Source organism: Mixophyes fleayi, chromosome 5 (assembly GCF_038048845.1).
Source record: "Mixophyes fleayi isolate aMixFle1 chromosome 5, aMixFle1.hap1, whole genome shotgun sequence".
NCBI lineage: Eukaryota > Metazoa > Chordata > Amphibia > Anura > Limnodynastidae > Mixophyes > Mixophyes fleayi.
Genome location: NC_134406.1, coordinates 230,536,782 through 230,561,491, shown reverse-complemented (window position 1 = coordinate 230,561,491; position 24,710 = coordinate 230,536,782). Strand labels below are relative to the sequence as shown.

At 40.0% G+C, this 24,710-nt stretch overlaps 1 protein-coding gene across 1 annotated transcript; it reads left to right on the top strand.

Annotated features, from left to right (window-relative positions):
- Positions 1–4,290: 4,290 nt before the first annotated feature.
- Positions 4,291–23,993, top strand: VCPIP1 (valosin containing protein interacting protein 1). The gene is made up of 3 exons (XM_075213600.1): positions 4,291–7,134; positions 14,302–14,388; positions 15,977–23,993. The coding sequence occupies exons 1-3, from the start codon at positions 4,491–4,493 to the stop codon at positions 16,810–16,812; spliced, it is 3,567 nt and encodes a 1,188-aa protein (XP_075069701.1). The 5' UTR covers positions 4,291–4,490; the 3' UTR covers positions 16,813–23,993.
- Positions 23,994–24,710: the final 717 nt, after the last annotated feature.

The window sequence follows — 24,710 nt, the reverse complement described above, 5'->3', positions numbered from 1 at the left end:
TATAATCTGCCATTTCAATATCCAGTTTGTCAATCTTTTTAAAGCAGGTTACTATCCCACTATGTCCCCTATGTAGCTGTGTCATCAGCAAATATGGCCACTTCTGGTCTATTTATGCAAGATCTGATGCAATTATGAGTCAAGCACAAAGAGTACATTTTATATTCAATGTTTTTTACTAATATTATTATAAATTTCTGCCCTGCTAAACTGTAAGTGCTGTTATTGTGAAATGGAAACGTCTAGGAGCAACAGCTCAGCCACCAAGCAGTAGGCCACACAAGCTCACAGTACAGGACCGAGTGCTGACGCACGTAGTGTGTAAAAATCATCTGTCTTTGGTTGCGACACTCGCTATTAAGTTGCAAACTGCCACTAGAACCAACGTCAGCACAAGATCTGTTTGTAGGAAGCTTCATGGATTAGATTTCCATGGCCAAGCAGCCTCTCACAAGCCTCAGATCACCATGCAGAATGCCAAAGTTGACTACAGTGGTACAAAACACATTGCCGTTGGACTCTGGAACAGTGAAAATGTGATATCTGGAGTGATGAATCACACTTCACCATATGGCAGTCTGATAAACGAATCTGAGAATGCTTCCTAATCGAATGCGTATTGCCAATTCTATGGTCCCTTAGTTCCAGTGAAGGGAAATATTAATGTTACAGCATACAATGACATTCTAAAAAAATTGTGTGCTTTGAACTTTGCAGTAACAATTGAGGAAGGCCCTATCCTGTTTTAGTATGACATTTCCCCCATGCATAAAGCGGGGTACATCTAAAAATGGTTTCCGAAGAAGAACTAGACTGGCCTGTACAAAGCATTGACCTGAACCCGATCATCCACCTTTGGGATGAATTTTAAAGTTGACTGCAAGCCAAGCCCCATCACACAACATTAGTGACCTCACTAATGCTCTTTTGACTGAATGGTTGCAAATTCCTGCAGTCCTATTCCAAAATATAGTTGGAAGCATTCCCAGAAGAACAGAGGCTGTTATAGCAGCAAAGGGGGGACCAACTCACATATGGATGTAATGTTCAAGTGCAGTCATATTTTTGGGCCATGTAGTGTATATAAAATTATACATACATATACACTATATGGACAAAAGTATTTGGCCACACCTGTTACTTATTAGGGTGTTTCAATCAGACCCGTTACCAGAGGTAACTACACAGGTGTATAAAATCAAGCACCTAGCCATGCAGTCTCCATTTGCAAACATTTGTGATACAAAATGGGTCGTTCTGAAGAGCTCAGTGACTTCAAGCGTGGTACTGTGATAGGATGCCACCTTTGCAATAAGACAGTTAGTCAGTTGAAATTTCATCCATGCTGGATATTCCACGGTCAACTGTGATATTATTAGAAAGTTGAAGCTTTTAGGGACAATAGCAACTCAGTCATGAAGTGGAAGACCATGAAAAATCACAGAGCGAGGTCAACGACTGCTAAGGCGCATGGTGCGTAAAAGTCGCCAACGCTCTGCAGATTCCATAGCTAAAGAGATCCGAACTTCCACTGGCATTAATGTAAGCACAAAAACTGTGTGGTGGGAGCTTAATGGAATGGGTTTCCATGGCCGAGCAGCTGCATGCAAGTATCACATTTTGAAGACCAATGCCAAGCGTCTGATGGAGTAGTGTAAAACACACCAACCTTGGTCTGTGAAGCAGTAGAAACGGGTACGGTGAAGTGACAAATCACGCTTCACTGGCAGTCAGATGGGTCTGACTGCCAGACTCTCAGTCAGAGTCCGAGTCTGGGTTTGGCGGATGCCGGGAGAACGTTACCTGCCTGACTGTATTATGCCAACTGTAAAGTTTTGTGGAGGATGGATAACGGTATGATGCTGTTCTGCAGGGTTTGGGCTAGGCCCTTTATCTTCAGTGAAGGGCAATCTTAATGCTTCAGCATACCAAGTAATTTTAGACAATGCTATGCTTCCAACATTGTGGCAACAGTTTGGCGAAAGCACTTTTCTATTCCAATATGACTGTGCCCCAGTGCACAAAGCAAGGACTACAAAGACATGGTTTGAGGAGTTTGGTGTGGAAGAACTTGACTGGCCCACACAGAGCCCTGATCTCAACTCCATCGAACAACTTTGGGATGAACTAGAACTGAGATTGCGAGCCAGGCTTACTCGTCCAACATCAGTACCTGACCTCATAAATGCTCTACAGAATGAATGGGCACAAATGCCCACAGAAGCACTCCAACACCTTGTGGAAAGCCTTCCAAGAAGTGTGGAAGTTGTTAGCACTGCCAAAGGGAGACCAATTCCATATTAAAGTATATGTATTTCAATACAATGTCATTACAGTCCCTGTTGGTGTAATGGTCAAACGTCCGAATACTTTTGTCCATATAGTGTATACTAATATATACAATAATACATATATATTATATTATGTGGTTAAAGTTTGCCGGTATACGGTGGTGTGCCATACCACCACTTCTCCTACTGCTGTCAAATTCCATTCACTTACAGCTTCCATATCACACTTCTGAATTTCCACTTCGACTAATGTATGTACAAAATATTGTGCTCTACCACAAATATTAAATGAGCATAAAGAACTAAAAACTGTAGTGCAAGAGGACTGTGACCATTTTGCACAAACAAAAAGGCATAAGATCCCTTGCACTAACCAAAGACACTGGTAATACTGTCTGAGTTGTATTCTGTATTAAAGCTATATTCTGTATAAAAAACAGGGAATGTTAGTTCCACATATTGCAATACATTTCAAGCTGGCCAACTCCTGCCAAATTCTTCCCTTTCTGACCATTCCTGGTTTATATAAGCACAATGCACTAGTTGTGCCAGACACTAGGCCAGCCCTCTGACGAAGTGCTCTGTGATGAAAGGGTTGTGGCCTGAGATCATTTTTACACAGTGAAGCTCTTCTAGTGGTATTGTATTACCCTGCCCTGCTGTACCTTAAGCTAATGATCATCTGCTATTCAGTGATATGCATTTTATTCTGTATGCAGTTAGAGAATTCTTTTCATAAACTGCCTAATAAAAGATTGTTTTAATGCTCTATGGAGTGCCCCTTTTTAATGCTTTTTACAATCTTTGGGATTCTGACTGGTTTAAAAGGGAAGCAGCAGACTTGAAAGTTGTCTTGGTGGTATATTTACTAAAATATGGGTTTGAAAAAGTGGAGATGTTGCCTATAGCAACCAGATTCTAGCTGTCATTTTGTAGTATGCACTAAATAAATGAAAGCTAGAATCTGACTGGTTGCTATAGGCAACATCTCCACCTTATCAAACCCACAGTTTAGTAAATAAACCCCTAGTGCTAAATGCTTTCTGCATTGCAGTACCACCGGTAATTTGTATGCTTAATTTAAATCCCCAGCATGGCCAGTATTTCCACACGTAAAAATAAAAACACTAAATGAGTGACATGATGGCACTTAATCTGTGTTTTAGGCACACTTGAAATGTTAGCGCTCTAAATGACCACCTTAGTTTACCTAATGGAAGTCACCATCCTGACTGTAATTAGACCATATGCAGGGGCAGGCTGGGCTGGGGGCATCTGCCCCCCGGGGTAGCCCACTATCACTTTGCCACCTGCATTTTTTCCCTTTAGGCTGCTGAGTCAAGTCTTGCCCCCCCTCAGGCTAAAATTTGCCAGCCCTCCCCTGACCTGATGCACAGTGCACTGAAATTAAAGCAAGCATCCGTCTATATTCAGTATGCAAAAACATCACATTTAACTGCTAAAAATAAAAACGTCACATGGTGGTTTTCCTTTCAACATCCCCTCGGGTACGGAGTATGACTGTTATAAATAAAATGCACTAACAATCACAGGACTAGTTGTAATGGAATAACATCATTGAATGATGGTGCTTGTAATTCCACAACATCTAGAGGACAACGGGCATTAACCACTCTATTCAGACCCCATGAAAGCAATCTACATTGTGCTATGTAGTAACACTGTATAAAAATACATTCTGCTCTGGAGACCATTCCATACTCCCCGTTTCCAATAAAGCTCCTGTAGATGACAGAGCCCAACACAGCAAAAATAGTATTCAGCTCCTGCCTCCAGCTGTCACACAGCCCAGCAACATCCAGTGAGCTACATCGCATTGCTAAGAACTCTATGGCTAAAGCAATTGCGAGACTTCGCTGCCACTTCCGGGTGTTCTTCATAATGCATCACGGACGTTGTAGTTTTTTATACCATTCCCTGTAGAGTCTGAGGTAGCTAAATAAAACTACAACAGCCATAAGTCATAGCGCCAGAAATGGGCGTGTTTCCAAGGAAAGGGGCCGTTACGTCTGTCAACGCCTTCGGCAGAGAAGGGGGGGAGCTGCAGCTGGCGGCGAGCGGGGGTAGTGCTTCCGCATTGGAGACCGGTTGGTTGGTGCTGCCGTTGTAGTTGTTGTGGTCTGTGGTGACGGGGCTGCCGGAGGATGAGCCAGCGGTGACCGCGTCCTCTCCGCAGACATGTCTCAGTCTCCTCAGTCCCCGTCACAGATGCAGCAGCAGAAGAGGAGAGATCGGCGCATCTTTTCCGGGACCTGTCCGGACCCCAAGTGCCGGGCCCGACTGTTCTTCCCGGCCCAGGGCTCAGGGAGCATCGAGTGCACGGACTGCGGCCAGAGACATGAGCAGAGGCAGCTGCTGGAGGTGGAGGAGGTCGTAGAACCAGACGTGGTGCTGCACAACCTGCTGAGAAACGCCCTGCTCGGTGTGGCCGGGCCGTCCCGGAGGAACACTGACATGGTGAAGGTGATGGGGCTCTCCAACTACCACTGCAAGCTGCTGTCCCCCATCCTGGCCCGCTACGGCATGGACAAGCAGACTGGCAAGGCCAAGCTGCTCAGGGACATGAATCAGGGGGATGTGTTTGACTGCTCCCTCCTGGGGGACAGAGCCTTCCTTATTGAGCCTGAACATGTAGACACTGTGGGCTATGGTAAGGACCGCTCAGGTAGCCTCCTGTATCTGCATGACACATTGGAGGACATCAAGAAGGCCAACAACAACCAAGAGTGCTTCATACCTGTTCATGTTGATGGGGATGGGCACTGCTTGGTGCATGCAGTGTCCCGGTCACTTGTTGGTAGGGAATTGTTTTGGCATGCATTACGTGAGAATCTAAAGAAACACCTGAAAGAACACCTGGATACATACAAAGCACTTTTCCACGATTTTATTGATGTGGCAGAATGGGAAGACATCATTAATGAGTGTGATCCATGTTTTGTGCCTCCTGAAGGAGTTCCTCTAGGTCTAAGAAATATTCACATTTTTGGACTTGCTAATGTCCTTCACCGTCCTATTATATTGCTTGATTCCTTAAGTGGCATGAGGAGTTCTGGGGACTATTCAGCTACTTTCCTTCCTGGGTTGATCGCAGTAGAAAACTGTAAGGGCAAAGATGGACAGCTCAATAAGCCAATATGCATTGCCTGGAGTAGCTCAGGACGCAATCATTACATCCCTTTGGTTGGTATCAAAGGCAGTTCCTTGCCAAAACTTCCTTTAAAATTGCTTCCCAAGGCATGGGGGGTACCACAGGATTTGATACGAAAATATATAAAGTTAGAGGACGATGGCAGTTGTATTATTGGAGGTGACAGAAGTTTGCAAGACAAGTATCTGCTTCGACTGGTTGCTGCAATGGAGGAGGTATTCATGAACAAGCATGGTATCCATCCCAGTTTGGTAGCAGATGTACATCAATATTTTTATCGGAGAACTGGAGTCATCGGAATTCAACCTGAAGAAGTGACAAGTGCTGCCAAGAAAGCAGTGTTGGAAAACCGCCTATACAAATGCCTCATATGTGGGGCACTTTCAGAACTTCTGGTCCCTCCAGAGTGGTTGGCCCCAGGCGGGAAATTGTATAGCTTGGCGAAAACAACCCACGGTCAGTTGAAGCCAGATAAAAATTACAGTTTTCCACTAAATAACATAGTTTGTTCTTATGATGCCGTAAATGACATTTTGTTACCCGACTTTAATTTGAGCAACTTAACCAGTTGCAACTGGTGCCGTGGTAACTCAGTACGCAGAGTGAAAAATGATTCGTCCATTGTGTATCTGGATGGTGACAGAACTAACACCAGGTCCTATGGTGGCAAATGTGGCTGTGGTTTTAAACATTACTGGGATGGTAAGGAATACGATAATTTGCCTGAAGCATTTCCTATAACATTGGAGTGGGCTGGAAGAGTAGTGAGGGAAACTGTATATTGGTTCCAGTATGAAAGTGATGGCAGTCTGAATAGTAATGTATATGATGTTGCAATGAAACTGGTCACCAAGCATTTCCCAGGAGAATTTGGCAGTGAGATTCTTGTACAGAAAGTGGTTAATACAATATTACATCAGACTGCCAAAAAGAATCCTGATGACTATACTCCTGTGTCAATTGATGGAGCCCATGTTCAAAGAGTTGACGATATTAAACAGGAACAGGACTCGGACTCAAACCTACCAACAAAAATCATTCTCACTGGTCAGAAGGCTAAAACTTTGCACAAAGAAGAGTTAAACATGAGTAAAACAGAAAGGAAGCTCCAGCATAACATTACAGAGCAAGCATCTGTGATGCAAAAACGCAAATCAAACCAGATAAAACAAGAAAATAAGGGACAAGCAAGAGCTTCATCTCCTGGCACTGTCAGAGATAGTCCATCTTCGGGCTCTTCAACTCCCACAAAAACGCCTTATTCCCCAACATCTTCCAAAGAAAAGAAAATCCGTATAACAACCAATGATGGTCGCCAGGCGATGCTCACATTAAAGTTCTCGACAACGTTTTCTGAACTTCGGGAAGGAATAGCCAAAGAGTTAGACATTCCTCCTTACTTACAGTGCATTCGTTTTGGATTTCCTCCGAAAGAGCTTCTGCCACCAAAAGACGGCATGGAAAATGAGCCTGTACCTTTACAACATGGTGATCGAGTGACCGTGGAGATTTTGAAGGCCAAAGATAAACCTGTCCAGCATACCTCTTCCCACTTTGCCCATGCTGTTACAGATGAGGATTCCTCAGAGTCTGCAAAATCTGTTTCCAAGGAGATCCAAGACCAGATTGATAAAGAGATGTACTCCTTGTGTTTGCTGGCGACCCTTATGGGTAAGAAAATTAGTTTTAATATCCCTAATGTTTTTTTGGCATCTAGCAAAATCATTTACATTTACACTACAAATTCAGTTTTATATCTATCTACAGGAAGAAACTGGTGTAAATAATGTTCTTGAGAATATGCATTAGACCAGTGATGGGCCACCTGATACACTCCAGGGGCTGCATAGTGCAGCCCTTAATCTAATTTAACAATACATTTATTCAAAGTAAGAGACAGCTATCTGTAATAAAATATCAGCAGGCATTCTAAACAAGTGTTACAAGCTATACCAAACAAATCTGAAAATAAAGCAGGAAGAGTCTGGGGGCCGCAGGTGAAGGCTCAGTGGTCTGCATACGGCATTAGGGTCTCCTGCTCAATACTGCTTTAGATCTAGCATTAAACTAAAACAGGGGAACACTGCCAGCAGCTGAAGCTAAACATGTTTCATACACTTGCCTCATATTTGGAGTCTTTCACCTTTTATCAGTTTGGGGCCCACATTTAATAGAAGCATTTTATTTCTGAGTCATGGTTCAGTTCTGAATAATGTATTTCCTATTAGTTACTGTGTAAAGGTTAGCTGCATGTAAAAATAAAATGTGACAAGAAATGTACTAAATATATTAAACAACATATAGTAAAATAAATATTTGGTACTGCAGAGTGCTCTTACACAAAGATGCTCTGAGGACCCCATTTTGGCACCCAACAGACAGTATCCCACTTAAGATCATGACCGTGAATCTTCCATTATATTTGCTCACATTTAAGAAAAAGAACGCTGATGGAGCAAGTTAGCACTCATACTCCTAAGACTGGGGTACGCAATGTCTTGCTGTCTGCATGCTAGGAGTTGTAGTGCTAGCTAGAGAACCGTGTGTATGTATGTGTGTATATATATATATATATATATATATATATATATATGTATGTGTATGTATGTGTATGTATATATATATATATATAGAGCACTGATAATACACTGCCAGTGGGTGAGAAGCATACTCTATGCCTCAGGGAAACCTCTGCATTGTATGAATGCTTGGCACCAGGTAATTCATCATCATTGTTTATATAGCGCCAGCAAATTCTGTAGCGCTTTACAATTGGGGTCAATCAGTAATAAACAACCCTGGGTTAAACAGACAGAGGTAAGAAGGCCCTGCTCGAAAGCTTATAGTCTATAGATCAGTGGGAGTTGGATACATGAGGTTAAATCTACATACTGCATATCGGTCCATATTATATTAATACTAGATTGTAATAGTAATTAATATTTTGAGATCGGATTTTATTGGTGATCTGGAACTACCCTTTAACTCCTGCATAGTAGAGATGAGCAAAGTTTTAGCCAGGTTTTGCACAAATCTAATTTTGTGGTCTTACAGGTCATTTCGGGTGCAAAGTTCCAGCAATGCAATCTGTCAGTTGCACGTTTGTTTTGCCATTCTGCACTTATTTCCAAATTCAGCAGGAGAAACGTGTAGAATTCTGCAGCCAAAAGACAGATATTTAGTGGTGCAAGTTCTGATAATTATAATGATCTGTATTTCAGTTATAAGATGTATGACCTAAGAGTAGCACAGTGCTGTCTGATGAACTCTGGTGTTTATTACAACTGTAGATTATGCAGTCTGTCCTTCATGCAGATTTCTTGGTTGGTGTTTAGTGGAAGATGTCCTGATGACTCTTGCTGTAGCAGCAGGAAGAAACATTGTTGGTGTTTAGAAGTATCTGATGTTACATTGTACAGAGGTCAATGTTCACATCAGAGTATTACAGTTCATAGTTTGGCAATCTCTAGCTCTCCCATTGTTTTTAAACTACATGTATTGCAGGGAGTTGTATTAAAGCATGCTAGGTCTATTCTGCACTCTAACAGAATTTGTTTTTTGTATTGCTGTATATGTGGATGAGGTTTTGATGTGAATATGTTTGATCGGTAATCCTTAGAGATGACCTGCAACCCAGTGACTGAGCTCTATGTTGTTTGACTTTTATCTCTCTACTATCTCCCCAGGAAAGTACCACAAAGTGAACTTGAACAAAATGCAGATGGTAAAACTTGTCACTTGTTAGTGCCACCTTCCTTTTACACATCACTGCTCCCTGCGATCTAGACCAGTACATAGTAGTAACATGCAGGATGGACATATCCTCCACATCACCTGTCACCGTGCTCTTGTTAGTCTAGTTCCATGAACAGCGATGACCAAGAAGGAGCTCTGCAGTGTTTTTAGATGCTGCTCAGATTATTATTAACTTTTATTTATAGGGCGCCACATGAGGTCCCCAGCACCTAACAGAGGGCAAAAAACAAGACAGTATATGGTATAACCGTACAACACAGTAAACCATTAACACTACAACTCTCACCACAGCCACCGGGAGATTTGACACACTCTGGGGTAACCACTTGACAACTGGAGGATTTTCAACCCATCATGTCCAGACCAAATTTCTCTCTTTAGGATGTGTCCATTTAAATAAGAATAACTTTTTTTTTATTTTACTTCTTAGTCTAAACAAATTAGTTTTATATTTTAATTTTTACATTTTACATATAGGGCTTTCATTATCATCATCATTTATTTATAAAGCGCCACTAATTGCGCAGCGCTGTACAGAGAACTCGCTCACATCAGTCCCTGCCCCATCTCCCTCTTTGTCTGTCTGTCTGTGTCTGTGTGAGTGTGTGTCTATATTAGGGAATTTAGACTGTAAGCTCCAATGGGGCAGGGACTGATGTGAGTGAGTTCTCTGTACAGCGCTGCGCAATTAGTGGCGCTATATAAATAAATGATGATGATGATAGGCAGCCAGGTCTTTTAAGGAGGCAGGAAGTTCCGCATCTATTGACCTCAAGAGAAAAAAACTCCCAGAGGTCAGATGCAGGCAGAAATGTTTAGGTACATTGGCTGCCTGACTCCTGGGGTTTATCTAACCCTAATTTATATACTTTCTATGCTACCATCATGACTTCAATAGGCATAGGATACAGCAATGTATAAAAGTGTTTTATTCTTATTCATTGAGTCATCATGATGGCTACGAGCTTTATGCAGTGTAATCCATCACTCTCATATCTGCCTGCAGTCTTAGTATTATTACATTAAATAATGATGCAGGATATATCTCAAGAACCAAAAGTGAAGTCTCTGTTCCAAATCTTACCATTTATCTCCTCTTACGTTGTTTTTATTTTTTTTGTTCACTGATCGTTCTTATAAAGGCTAATATGGGCTGTCACAGTTTGGGGCTCTATGTACCAAATACATAGAGCCCTGGTGCTCTGCTATTAATGATCTTATTACCATGGTGCACACCTTGGTGCATAGTCATCTGCAGGACATTTTTGTTTCTTCTAATGACAGTCTAAAGAGTAACACGGTAGCAGTGATTTCTGTGCACAGACAAGTGGGTAACTAATTTATATAGTGTCCTATTGTTTGTGTACATTTGTATGTATATCTACATGCAACTTGTCCTGTAAGTGTGTTTGTGAAATACTGCAAGTGCTTATTTGTGTTTTTGTACAAGCTTGTGTCCACATTAGTGTATTATTGTCAGTTCTTTACTTGTTAACATGGCCACACAAGTGACTAGTTTGTGACCTGTTGTCGCAGATCTAGTTGGCATTCAATGGAAATTGTTTTCTTGCGCAACCCTTCTATTAAAAGCAGATTATCTCACACACATGCCTGTGGGATCAACAGCCTACTTGATTGGTCAATCAAGCTAGATCGAATTGGGTTCAGTCTGATTGGATTTTGATTGTTTATGATGGGACCACACAAAGTCCTATTGATTAATGTGATCAACCTAAATCTTACTGTCTAATCCGCTTTATTACTCACTCAAATCGTTGACGTTTTGTGATTCCTTTTGGCAAAATAAATCTGTGGTCTCTGCAGCAAATCTTATAGTTTATTCTAACCATACTTCACCAGTATTATACAGCAAATGTCACTCCATCAGAAATAAATGTACAATACCCAAACCAAGTATATAGTCTCCATTTCTATCAAAATAACAATCAGTGATACTATGTTACTTAATTTGATTTGTGCTTGATACAACCTAGAGCATTGGCTCTTCAGTGATACTTTCTCTCTATTGGTTGCTTAAAATATGATTTAGGGCAATTCCAAAGTAACGGATGTAACTCTCAGATACAATGTTTGTGATAAACATCTGGATTTCTTCACATTTAAAATGCACATAAAGAAGCACATTTTACCTCACTGGGGACTAAATATATGAAGTGTGAACAAGCCTCACCATTCTTGCCTGCTGTAAATAACAATACATTGTTTACATGTAACGGATGTAACCGAGATAGGACATGGTAATTTGTGAAATAAAATACATGTCTGATTTCTCTGAAACTACAACAGATATTTATTACATACTTTTTTACAATAAAGTATAAACCACACAGATTGTTTTAGTACAATTTTCAGGAACGTCATTCTTATTACCTTGTGGAATCACAGTGGCCTAGTGGTTAGCACTATTGCCTCATAGCACTGGGGTCATGAGTTCGATTCCCGACATGGCCTTATCTGTGTGGAGTTTGCATCTTCTCCCTATGTTTGCGTGGGTTTCTTCCGGGTGCTCTGGTTTCCTCCCACACTCCAAAAAACATGCTGGTAGGTTAATTGGCTGCTATCTAAGTTGACCCTAGTCTCTCCCTCTCTCTCTGTCTCCCTCTCTGTCTGTCTGTGTGTGTGCGTTAGGGGATTTAGACTGTAAGCTCCAATAGGACAGGGACTGATATGAATGAGTTCTCTGTACAGCGCTGCGGAATTAGTGGCGCTATATAAATAAATGATGTTGATAATGATTACTTTGACAATATTTAATGGAATGTATGAGTAACAGACGTAACCTGAAAATCGTCAGGGACGTATTCATCAAATACATTAATCAGGAAATGAAAGGCCCCTTACATGAACTGGTACAGGGTCATTTACATTTATAACAATGTTATCAGATGGGTAACATATCTCATCTTCTTTTGGCCATACCCACCCACCTCTGGCTGGATGAATCACCCACACACGCAAGTCTCCATTCTCATGTATATCAGTGACAGTCCCATAAAATTCGCCATTGTCATACTTTACTACAGCAAAGTAATCTTTCTTAGCAATAGATCATCAGTGGGCACAATCGGTATATGCCTGGTAGCCATTACTGAAATAAGACAATATGGCAGGATATCATGTGACACACTGTTATCAATCCATTTTTTAAACTACTGTAGACTGACTGATGCACTGGGACATTCATTTTATGAATATCCCAACTTTTTTTTTCATGACCCATGTCCACTTTTTGTTGGAATTGCCCATTACTGGTATACATGGTACTGCTGTGAGCAAGGTTTTTCTTTAAAAACACAAAAAAAGTTTTCTGGCCAGCCCAACATATGAATTAGTGGTTATTACTACTACTGAGAGCTGATTTCTGCTGCAGCGCAGGTGGCTCTTGTAACTGCATCAAGTCATCGCTTGAGCCTGTAGTTACCAGGTTTATGGAAGCACCACTTACACCAGACTGTGCCTGCTCTGCTTCCTTCTACTCTGCATGTCTATTTAGCCCATGTGTGCTCATGTGGATCAAGGAACTCTGTAGGAAGTCATGAATTGAGGTCATTAAATGGAATCCAGCAGTCCCCTCAAAGTTTTAATGTTTTATTATGATGCTTTAAGCCTTTGATTAGTGTCTGAAAGGATATTTCAATTTCTTGATGAAAGATCATTGGAGCCCAAGGATCACCCTGCCTCTTCAGTGTTCAAGACCTGGAGTGGACTGAACTGTGGTTTAAAAAAAATGGCAACCAATCAGATTCTAGCTGTCATTTTTTAGGATGTACTAAATAAGTGATAATTAGAATCTGGTTGCTATAGGCAACATCTCCACTTTATCAAACCCGCAGTTTAGTAAAAATACCACTAAGTCTCCATGTTGTCTGAAGCAAAGTCTCTTGTGCCTTCCCTACCTGAAATCACATAGGCAGAAGACTATTGTTGTAGCTGTCCATTTATGTTGCCAAGACACTTTAATACAGATTACTGTCTCAATCTAGGATATTCCATTATTCAGGAACCATTTCTTTATTCTACTGTACTTGTCCCTAGCTTTCTATCGCCAGTTACAAACATTTGGGGGGTGGGGGGTTTCATCTAAGCTCTTCAAATCACTGAACTTTATCTGGTTTTCCATCAAGACAGATGTCATTTTATTCCTAAAGAATTGCATCTAATTTCATCCTAGCGTAGGGTCTGTCCTCCAGATCTTTTCTTTCTCTAATTCAGAACAGAGAGAATAAGTTACAGAACAAGTTGTATCATATTTCTAGAGTTATATCTGCAGAAAGCCCTAAAGCTGAGAAAATGTGTATAATCATTTATGTGGTGCTCCAGATTCTGCAGGGTCTGACATAGTTGACATACATGCAAACAGTATGATAAAAGGTTTAGTGGTCTCGGACGGATGGGGGGGATGACGCAAGTTGAGGGAGGGTCCGCAATTTTTTTTTCTCTTGTCCCCCCCCCCCATCTGGGCCCCCTGAGAGCCGCTAGGCCCTAGGCAGGTGCCTAGGTTGCCTAGCTGTAAATCCGGCCCTGGATAGGAGGCTCCTGTCAAACGAATATGGGAACATTCTGGTGTCCCACACTTCTATAGGAAAGTGATACATACATTCAACTTATTGTTCTATGTACTGATGTGCATAGAGTCCCACTGCTACATTTTTGGAACAGGGCGGCACCAAATCTAATACTTCATTATTGCATATAATGCAGCTCTGCTCAAAAACATTGAAGGAGATGGAGAATATTGGGGCACAAAGGAGGGGAGAGAATAAGGCAACATGGTAACGATTCATCTGTTTCCTCGCTCAACCCCGACTCTTCCTCCATAGGGTCAGAGAAGAGACAAATATGGAGGAAAGAATTGGAATACGCCACTCTCTCCTCTATTTCTGTCTTAAAATGTGAACCCCATGAAATTTTGACTATTGGAAAGAGCCGACTGGTCCATCTAGTTTGCCCAAAATGTCTCAATGGTTTTTTAATGTTAACTATTTTATGGGGTGGCAGAGGCAGCAATCACACCGTGGTTACTGTAACAATGTTGTTTATCTGCTTGCTCTTCTCTTGCAGGGGAAGATGTTTGGTCATATGCTAAAGGTCTCCCTCATCTGTTCCAGCAAGGAGGTGTCTTTTACAATATAATGAAGAAAAACATGGGTACAGTACAACTTTCTTATATGAACTTTTGGATTATTTCCATTCTTTGAAGTATCATAGTAAAACAGTTTTATGCTTATAGTATGGTACAATAACCCCTAAATTATCAAATAGAACGGACTGTGGATATGATATATTTTTCATATTAGGAAATTCTTACATTGTATTAGTACACATCTCAAATTAATATGAACAAGGGCTTAAATGCCATTAGACGGCCACATTGTGATCTTTAACCGATGGCACGTTGGCATTTTGGACTAGGAAACAGTCACAAAGAATTGCTTTAGCTATCTGCATGTATTGACAACACATGCCACTGACACCTCCCCATACTTACCTGCACAGCCCGGAGCTGGGAAGGAACGAGGGGTAGAGCCCACGGTGCAGAATGCATTGCACTAACTCCTCTTCCTCCTCTGGTTGTACTGAGTGATCTTTCTGCAGTGTGCAGCAGAGGTCACATGACACAGAAGCCAGCTGCTCCCATTCAGTCTTATTCTCTGCTTTATAATAAGAGAGAATGAGGCAGATCTGGAGCAGTTGGCTGGATCGGTAGGTGAAGGCTCATTGGGTTGCTGAGGGCCCGCTGATCGCCTGTTGCCAACCACTAAATTAAAACCTGGTATTTAATCAACCTCCAGTATTTTATTACTCTGTGGGGGGTATTCAATTGACGGCGTGATCACCGTAAAGCCCGTGCTCGAAAAATATTACCGTTAATACGGTAATATCTCGCTGGATTTCAGCTCGCAGCTCCGCGAGCTGAAATCCAGCGAGTAAATTACCGTATTAACGGTATTTACTCGCAATATTACCGTATTAACGGTAATATTTTTCGAGCGCGGGCTTTGCGGCGATCCCGCCGTCAATTGAATACCCCCCTGTAAGTTTCATTATTCATCTTTCTCTTCTGCCACTGTAACTTTGTAACTTTTTGTTTGCTGTTGTTGCTTAAGTCCCCCCCTCTACATCACTGGTCCTTATCACTCTTCAGTGTAACATAATGTGTCATAACGTTATTGTGCTATTCACTATGATGTGCATGCTGGGAAATTTCCCATATCTGAGAGATATATATTTATTGCTCGGCAAATACAAGCAAGCTGTCCACCATTTGTATTCCATTCCACTGAGAGCTCTGCACATTTATTGTTGTTAAATCGGCTCATGTTAATACTAACTGCAGAAAAAATAATTTTTCACTAAATAACAAATGGCCGTATAGTTTTAACATAAAGGGAAAATAAATGGTCATGTAGAACAGAGGCAGGACTAGCGTACTGTGGCCCCCAGTGCGGGGACAGGGGGCCCCATTATATCCATGGGCCCCGGTGCACGACACCTGCTGCACCAGATGTAGAATATATTTTCTCTGGACTAAGAGAAATCTAGGTGTACTATGTATTTCACGCTACCTTCTATGAGTGCTGCTTACATCTCCCACCATTAACAGCTCATGTTGCTATTCCCACCTATAATTTATTCACGCTTAAATTTTTTTAAAAAATTGTAGCACTAAATCTCATATTTAATCCTCCAATATACATAAAACTAAGATGTAATAACGTTTTGTATCTGTTTTTAGGTGTGGTCGATGGAAAGCATTGCACATTTCCCTACCTCCCTAACAAAACCTTTGTGTACAATGCGGCTGAAGACAGGCTGGAACTGTGTGTGGATGCCGCAGGCCATTTTCCCATTGGTCCTGAGGTTGAAGAATTGGTGAAAGATGCATTAAGCCAAGTGCGTTCCGAGGCTTCTTCTAGAAGCAGAGAATCTAGTCCCTCTCATGGACTGATGAAACTGGGCAGTGGAGGTGTAGTGAAGAAGAAATCGGAGCAGCATCACAATGTAACAGTCTTTCAAGGCAAAGGACACTCGTTGGGTACAGCCTCTAATAGTCCAGAACATAATCAGAGAACAAGAGCTGCATCAAAGCCTAGCTCAACTAGCTTTAGTAACATCGCAACATATACCGATCCTCCTTCATTCACTTCTACATCCAGCGACAGTGAGCTTATTAGGGTAGCCCCTGGAGTTATCACCATGAGAGATAGCCGTCAACTTGACCCCAACTTAATTGAGGCCCAGCGGAAAAAATTACAGGAAATGGTTTCTTCAATTCAGGCATCTATGGATAAACACTTACGAGATCAAAATGCAGAGCAGTTGACGGGGTCCGAGACATCTCCAAAGAAGGGAGAATGGCTTTCCTCAAAGTCTGGGAGCAGTCCTTCAAGAGTGACTGGTGACACAACTGCAGGACCTGTAGCAACAGGTAGTAGTGCAGGGAGTTCTGTGGCAGCATCATTGTCTGTGAGACCGAAAGTTCAGTCCGCGGTCTCTACAGAAGACGCAGAAGAGATGGACAGCCAGGATGCAGAAATAGCCAATATAGCTGAGCCAATGGATCACTCATGATTGGGGAGTGATTCTAAGTAAAAGAAAATACAGAAATATATATTAATATGTAATAAGATGGCTGGGCCATGGTGTGAAATAGTCCTTTACATAATTCTTGTACATTTAAAAGAATATTAAACTCCTTTTCGTTGCATGAAAATGTGTGTAATTTGGGTGGGGGTGATAAAAGCTTTCAGGGTTATTTTAGCTTTTAAATGACAGAGTAATAATTTGTTAATGAAGGTCTTTACATTTTGCAGCAATATTGCTGCATTCACTGCGTTTGAGAATGTCAATGTGCTTCTTTGCATACACTCACAGTCTGAATGTGATGGTGAATCTGTACAGCAAGCTAAACCAATACTTAACCTATCTGCACTGGTAACCAATGATGTCCCTTAGGGCACAAAGAGCCTCAGTGATGTCATTAGTTCCTAGCATTTTGATAGGCTGCATTCTCATGAAATAGCTGCCTCTACTGTGCAAAGGTTACAGGTACATTTAAAGCAACCTGTAGCTATCCAGTAGTTGCAGAAAAACAAGCATCAGCAGGGCTCTATATCGATATGATTTACAGCATTACATTCAGACTTTTCTCAAAGATTCTTTGGTTTGCCTGCAAAAACCATTTAGGTTCATATTTAGTTATTTAGTTAAGAACCTCACAGTAAACCGGCTGTGAAAATGTCTGAGGTTCACAACAGTCGTTATGACTGAAACTGTAAACTTAACACTGATGTATCGCACCTCTTTTAATGCTTGAATCATAATCCAGAGTGCCTCAATTTCCCTCTTTACTGTTCCTAAATCTATTGGTGCTTTAGAACAAGTCAGAAAATTGACCAAAGTGAAAATATTGTCTAGAAAAGAGCTGAGAGACATTTGATCTGAGTTTATATTTAATAAAGGCATGTGAACATTATGCTTGATTGTTTTGGAAGGGAGATGTAATTAGTTGCACTTTTTATTTCAATTTATGACCTGTAGATGTTATGCATTTTAGAAATAGTATTAACTCAAATATTTGATTTAGCTGGTAGGATTAAATAGATCAGTGATTGGCACATAACTCTGAAGGTGAAGTCCTGTTAGAACACATAATTACAGCTGGTGAGTTCGGTGGGTGACCTCTGACCTCACTGGACATTTTGTTCATTCAGGATATGGCTCGTAGGTTATAAAGTCAGAAACTAACAGCATGTCTTTATCATATGGAAATGTTTTATGAAATGTTGAGCCTTAAGCTGGCCACACACTGTGAGATCAGATTGTTTGGGCGTGTGACTGAAGGACCTTTATACATAATTTGGCCACACACATGATTGGCCAAATTGGACATGTGTGGTCGTCCTGAGGACAGGCTGAGTGCACAATTTGCAAAGTGTGCTTTTTATTTCCATTCTTATGTTTGACCCAGTGACCTTACAAGTATCCTAATGGGGATCAACAGTTTTCCAGGTTCCACTCTGCCTAATTCTGATCAAATTTCATAGGTCTTTAATCAGATTGATTTGTACACAACTATTGCAAAGCTGTCCCAACTTGATCTTCCTGTATGTGGCCAACATTAGTGTTGTTTACTTTGTACTCAACTCCGTTTATCAACACTTGTTTTGAAGTTAATTGTGGTGTCTTCTTATTAGCAAGGTTAGCTAGTTGGTGGGGGTGATATTTATATGTTGGTGATGGCTTCACTTTAAAGGGTAACTCCAGCTAAAATGACACTTTTACCTAACTGTCAGAACTGGAAGACATTGTGTAGAAATCACTAGCACAGCAACCTTTTTTTCCTGCCATTGACAAGGAGACATTCAAACAACATTGGTAGAGCTGCAGAGTTTGAATGTGCCCTTTTCCCTATTGCCATCACAGGAGCTAGACCAATTGCAGCACTAGTGGGGGTAAGATTTCTCCATTCACAGGGATGCTGAGCAAAATGTCAATTTTAGCTGGAGTTACCCTTTAACACTGTGCACATTTGACTTGCTGTCACTGAAGCAGTTTGTGGATAGTCATCTCCGTAGCTTTTGTCTGTAGATACCACGTGTGAGATTTTTGGTTGGCCGTTTATTGTATTTAATGCAAATATAAGTGCATTTACTGAATCCTACAGAAAACATGACATGACATTAGTTCTCTACTTCTATTTCTCAGTATTTATTTTTTTTCTCCAACATCTGGTCTTGCCTGCTTGCATGTAGGGCGAAAATGTGTTTATTGCATGAATATGATGGATGGCATCAATTGATGTAACTTAGTACAGTTTTGTATGATATGTTTATGTTGACAATTCCATGAGACATCACTAAATCTAGACTGAAGCTACTGGTATAAGATTAATGTTTTACACTTCAATAAATACTAATTTAGGTGCTAGACTTAAGCATATTTGTTCAGGGCATTCATATACACCAAGCAATGCATCCTATCCCTGGCTTCTTAATAACTCCTTATTAAGCTTACCTCCCTTCTAAGTACCCCCCTCACCTCCTACCACCCCATCTTCCATAGAGCTGTATTGTGAGCAAGGTGGTTCTCGACCGCCCCCCCCCCCCCCCCCCCCCCAATCCCTCTCATCCGGGTATACATGGAGGTTTAATTGAGAAGGCCCAGCTGGTTCTTAGATTTGACTTCCTAGACCTTTGCGGTTATTGTTTAGTTATTTGTCATTGTTAGCTTACTTTTACAATCACCTTGAAATATGTTGAGCCATATACAGAAATGTTACTTTCTGTATCTACAAACAGCAGATGTCTGTATCGCAGTGTGTGGAAAAGTGACCGTGTGTTAGAAAGAATACTGAAATCACTAATTGGATTACACTGCTATCTTTTATTAGATGTATAATGTGTACTATACACTTTTTTTTGAAGCACATTTTTATATTTACTTTGGAATTTGTTGTTTTAATTGTTGAAGAGACTAATTAGAGTAGATGTATATCTGAAAATATGGACATCAATGTTGTCTTTAGTGGTCAGTATAGCACAATAACCAGTGAAACTCGTGATAAACAGTAAGGGATATACACTTCTAATAAACATACAGAAGCAGCACTAATATCTGCTTAGAATATATACTTATGGTGGTATCGCATGATAGTGCTATCTGATCTTACAGTTTTGTAGTTTATCTACCTACAGAATGAACAATGCTGATACGAGATGTTCTCTGGCTCTTAGATCTGTGCACATATTGCTGTGGGCTCATTCACACCTGTCGGCGGTTAATGCGCTTTTCAGCAGCCAAGCCACTTCTGAAAACCTCATTAACGATAAGGTGACTGGTTTCTTAAGGACTATTTTCCACCATTGCACTTTAAGGAGTTAATGACATTGTTTAAAATGTTACTGCACGGCACACCCTATTTTTCCTGCATTAACTTGTGCTGCCAATACAATGGATTGTATTGGTAAAAGCGCATTGAATACACATCACTAAAAATGTCTAAAGCGCACATTCATTTTCAAGTGTTTTTATCTATATTTCTAACAAATAAGGTGTGAATGAGCCCTGAAACCTATTTTTTTAGGCATTACTTAGCAAAAACCTATGCTTTGTATATTCTATAAAACAAGTATTGTATGTTCACAAATCAGCTTTGTGAATGTGAAAGTTATAATTGTTTACAGATGGGGGAATATTACAGTACTTTTTATGTACTGTGTAGTATATATATTTGCATTGAAGATACAATGATATTGGTAGTAAACTATATACAATGATATAAAATAATTTTACAGCAAGTTGCAGTTTATTGCATCCTCCAGTATGATGGAAATAACGTAAGCAAATGGTCTTTTTTTCCCCCCCAATTTCATGTTACATTAGTGTTTGTCTATTGGTAGTTTGACCCTTTATAAAGCAGTTTTGCTGTTCAGTGCACCATAGATTCATTCCATAAAATTTATGTATTTGTTTTGTATATTACTGAAAAAATTCAGCTATCACATTCCATTTAGGTGCAAATACAATATTCACATTGTATTTGTAAATATATCATAACTAAAACAGCGCCGTATCCTGTAGATTATTAAATAGGTGTACAGCTAAATGATAACTTCTCTCCATATTTATGCGTGAAGTTGGCACAATCCATTTTGGGATTTTACGATCTGACTTACTTTGTATACTTGGTGCCTATTAATATTCTTATTGTACAGAATGCATTAATTCCTGCTATGAGTTGGGCTTGGTTTATAATACCTGGGAAACCAAAAAAATGTGGATTCCCTGTGACGCATTAAGTTACATCTTGCCTTTTATTATAATTTTTTTAATGTCAGTTTATCCTTAATTTTAAAGGTAACTTCACTCAAAACTAATTCAAAAATATTTACTGGGCTAAACTCTTGATACTTGAAGTAGGACTTTTGCCTGAAATTGCCTGCACAGAAACTCTGGTGTTTTAACATATTGGTTGCGAATAACGGAACTTCTGTAACTAAAGCTGTAGTCACGGAAACAACCCGTACATCTACAGTTTGTTTCCATAGTTGCTAAATATAGTCTATTATCTATAACATACCTTGAAATACGCATAACCTATATGAGCTTGACTATTTCAGCTTAAATATTGGCAGTTCTGATTCATTCACTTGTATTGTGTCGTACCTGCATGAAGTATAAAGTGACTTACAGCATATCTGTTAAATTGGAGAAACACTGTTTCTGAGGTTACAACTACTGATTTCAGGAAAAAGTTCTATGTCAAGTCAGGAGTAATTTGTACCCTGCATTATGGTTTTAATAAGGTTAAATCATTTTATTGTTTTGAGTGGTGTTACCATTAAAGATATTTGCCTTAACTACTCTGTGCCATTTATGTGCAATATTTTAGTTTGTTTATCCTATAGAATCAAATTATATTTCCACTTTCATATTTTAAATTGGCTTAACCATTGCATACAACTTTAAGTACAGTTGGGAATATAATGTCTGGATATCTTCATATTTTAAATGCACCTTTTGTCTATGTACAGTAGAGGCAGCATGTAGTAGGCTGATCCAGAATTCATGAGAATGCAGCCTATCAATCAATTAGGAACTAGTCACATTACTGAGTGTGGCTCAGTCTCCACTTTGTATACACTTTATACAGTCTGGTCATTTTTCAAGCACAGTAAGAGGATAGCATGCCAAAGCTCCTTAACTACTTACAGACACTTGTGTTTTCTTATTTATAGGGGAAGTATTACTTTCTTATTTATTAACCCCTTTGCTATCTAGTACAAAAGTATAGTTCTTATGCTGCCATGACTTGGCATATATTGAAGCTCTCTACTACAATCTTGGGTAGCCTCATGCGGTTGTGGAATTAAAAGTCCCAGATCTTTGTCTTTATTCACTTACCCATGTAATCAAAAAGATTGAATATTCTTTTCTTCTTCCGCCTTTAATCTGTCTGTTCATTTGCTTCTTTAACATTTCATCACTGATTGTGACAGTTTAACCTCACACACTGTATATGTTTTAGTAGCCCGTTTGTGTGTTTACATTAGATTTTTCCAATAACTTTTCTTAGCCCAGACATTTTAGTTATTAAATATTTCTGCATGGTAATGCCGCTTATGGAAATGAAGATCACTAATATTCTCACGTATTATTCTCAATGACCACGTGGGGAAACCTCTTCAGCTAACAATCGCATTTTGCAGAAGCACTTAATAGACTTTTAAGCTTTAATACTTAATAATATCATTTTCATTGAACATCTAGCACTTTTCAGTATCCTGGTCTTGATAATCATATATCCAAAAATAGGCAAGGCACTATTCCTTATGGTGGTAGTGCCTCTGTTTTATTTTGGATGTTGCCTCTAAATGAGAAGTGTGGTTTCCTCTGCCAGTACTTAGGGGATAGTGCCGATGTTAGGGCTAAAATCTCCGCTGATGACCATAGTCGCTAGCAGTGGGCACAGCCGGACATCGCAAGCAATTACACCTTCCCCACAGAGTCACTTACCTGCATTCCAGATAAGTTAGCTCAGTGACAGGGCTGTGCAAATCCATAAGTAGCTAATGCGCCTAGAAAAAAATACTAACTTTTTCTGAATTGCAAAATCCAACTGACTTCTAAATTTGCTGGCTCTTGAGTTCTACACTATTTAGCTCACTCCTGCATTATTAGATTGAAGCCATGCTTCCTCCAATAAAGACTGACCATATCGGTCGGTCAGTCAATGCTGCAAGCTGTGCCAGCACCGTGCCTGTATGTGGCAGTGTCCCGCCTCTGCGCTGAACCATCCTGTTTATTATGTGGGAGGATCCATATCTAGGCCTTCCATTGATGGAGTTGTATATGGGGAGCAGCAGCAATTGATGGTAATGAGGTTTTGAAGTAAAAGGATTTTTGCCACATATTTATATGTCTGAATCTTGAGCCTAAAGAGAAACAATGATTTCTTTGGCTGCTGGATTGGCACTTCGGTTCCATAAATTAGCCTGAAGAAATGACCCTTTGAAGCAGACTTCTTATGCGCAGTGGCCTGTTGTATCAGCCTTGTATAGAGTGGACCAGCACTCAGTCTATAAAAAACACTGGATCTGAAATGACTAACTTCTCTGCTTTAACCTTTTTCAGAGATATGAAACCAACACGCACTTGGAAGTGTCACATTATCGCATTATGTGTTTTCACATTAAGTTTTCTGTAAAAGAGGAAAGTTTATAGGATCCAAATTACAATAAAAACTTTATACTGTGAGCAAAGTCACTTATAGCTTTCTAATACAGGCCCATACTGCCTCTAAAAACAGATTATGGTATAGATCTGTACATAAAATGTGTGTGTGGTGTATAAAATGCTTTCGGCACTTCTGAGAGCAATAAGAATTGGAGAACATATAGATTTGTTGTTGTACGGCAGGTATTTTTTTTTTTTTATTCATAAGAGGTGCACTTTAGAGAAGAAATGCAGAATAAAAATACAATATGTAGATAGAAACTGTAAATACATGGAAGGGAAATCTTTGTAGAGTGATTACTGCTAAGCATAGGGTAGTATTGAACTATTTTTGTTGCACTGGCTTTTCTTCAGCCATTGATTTTGTTTTGTGATTGCTGTGCTAACTGACTTTTTTATTTGTAATGTAACAATAGTGTATAATAATAGTATATAGTGTACTATACTACACTTGACTGTACAGTATTTGAAGTTGGATTGCTCTATTAAACAATGTTAAGTCTACCTTCGCAATGGTTTGTGTGTCCGTTTCATTCATTTCCAAAATGTTGCATTCTTGTTTTGCTCCAACAAGTAAACCCATACACCTGCTTTCATACAGGTAGCTTCCATTATATATCTAAATATATTTGCCAATGAAAAATTATATTTATTTGTATAAAACACAGTGCAGTAATCCCATTATTTTGATTACTCTGGGTAACATTGCTATGCAGCATTGGGACTAGTGGAATCAACCAGGTTCCAGGCACCTTATGGAGACTTCCCAGGGCAGAGATCTATTTTGTATGTTGCTGTTAATGTATTCATTTGTGCATTAGATGATCTGAGCTGTACTGGAGGTAATGTATCAAATAGTGATTTTTGCAAATCGACGATATCTGGCCACTTTGCATGGTAAATTTAAAGCTGCAATAGCTTTAAAGCCAAGTTTTGCCTTTAAAGCTATTGCCGCTTTAAATTTAGTATGCAAGTCATGGAATATCGGCGATTTGCAAAAATCACAATTTGATACATTTACCCCCTGATGTCACTGCAGGCTGCTTTCCCCACCAGGATTGCATTATGAAAAGATACAGAACCAGCAAACTGCTGCTGTGATTCACAGAAACTACGACAAAAAGTAAAAACAAAACAAAAACAGAGTTATATTTATTGGGTATTTATTAGATTTGCTACATGTAACATTTAATGATGGCATAAGTCAGTGTTTTCCAAACTCAGTCCTCAAG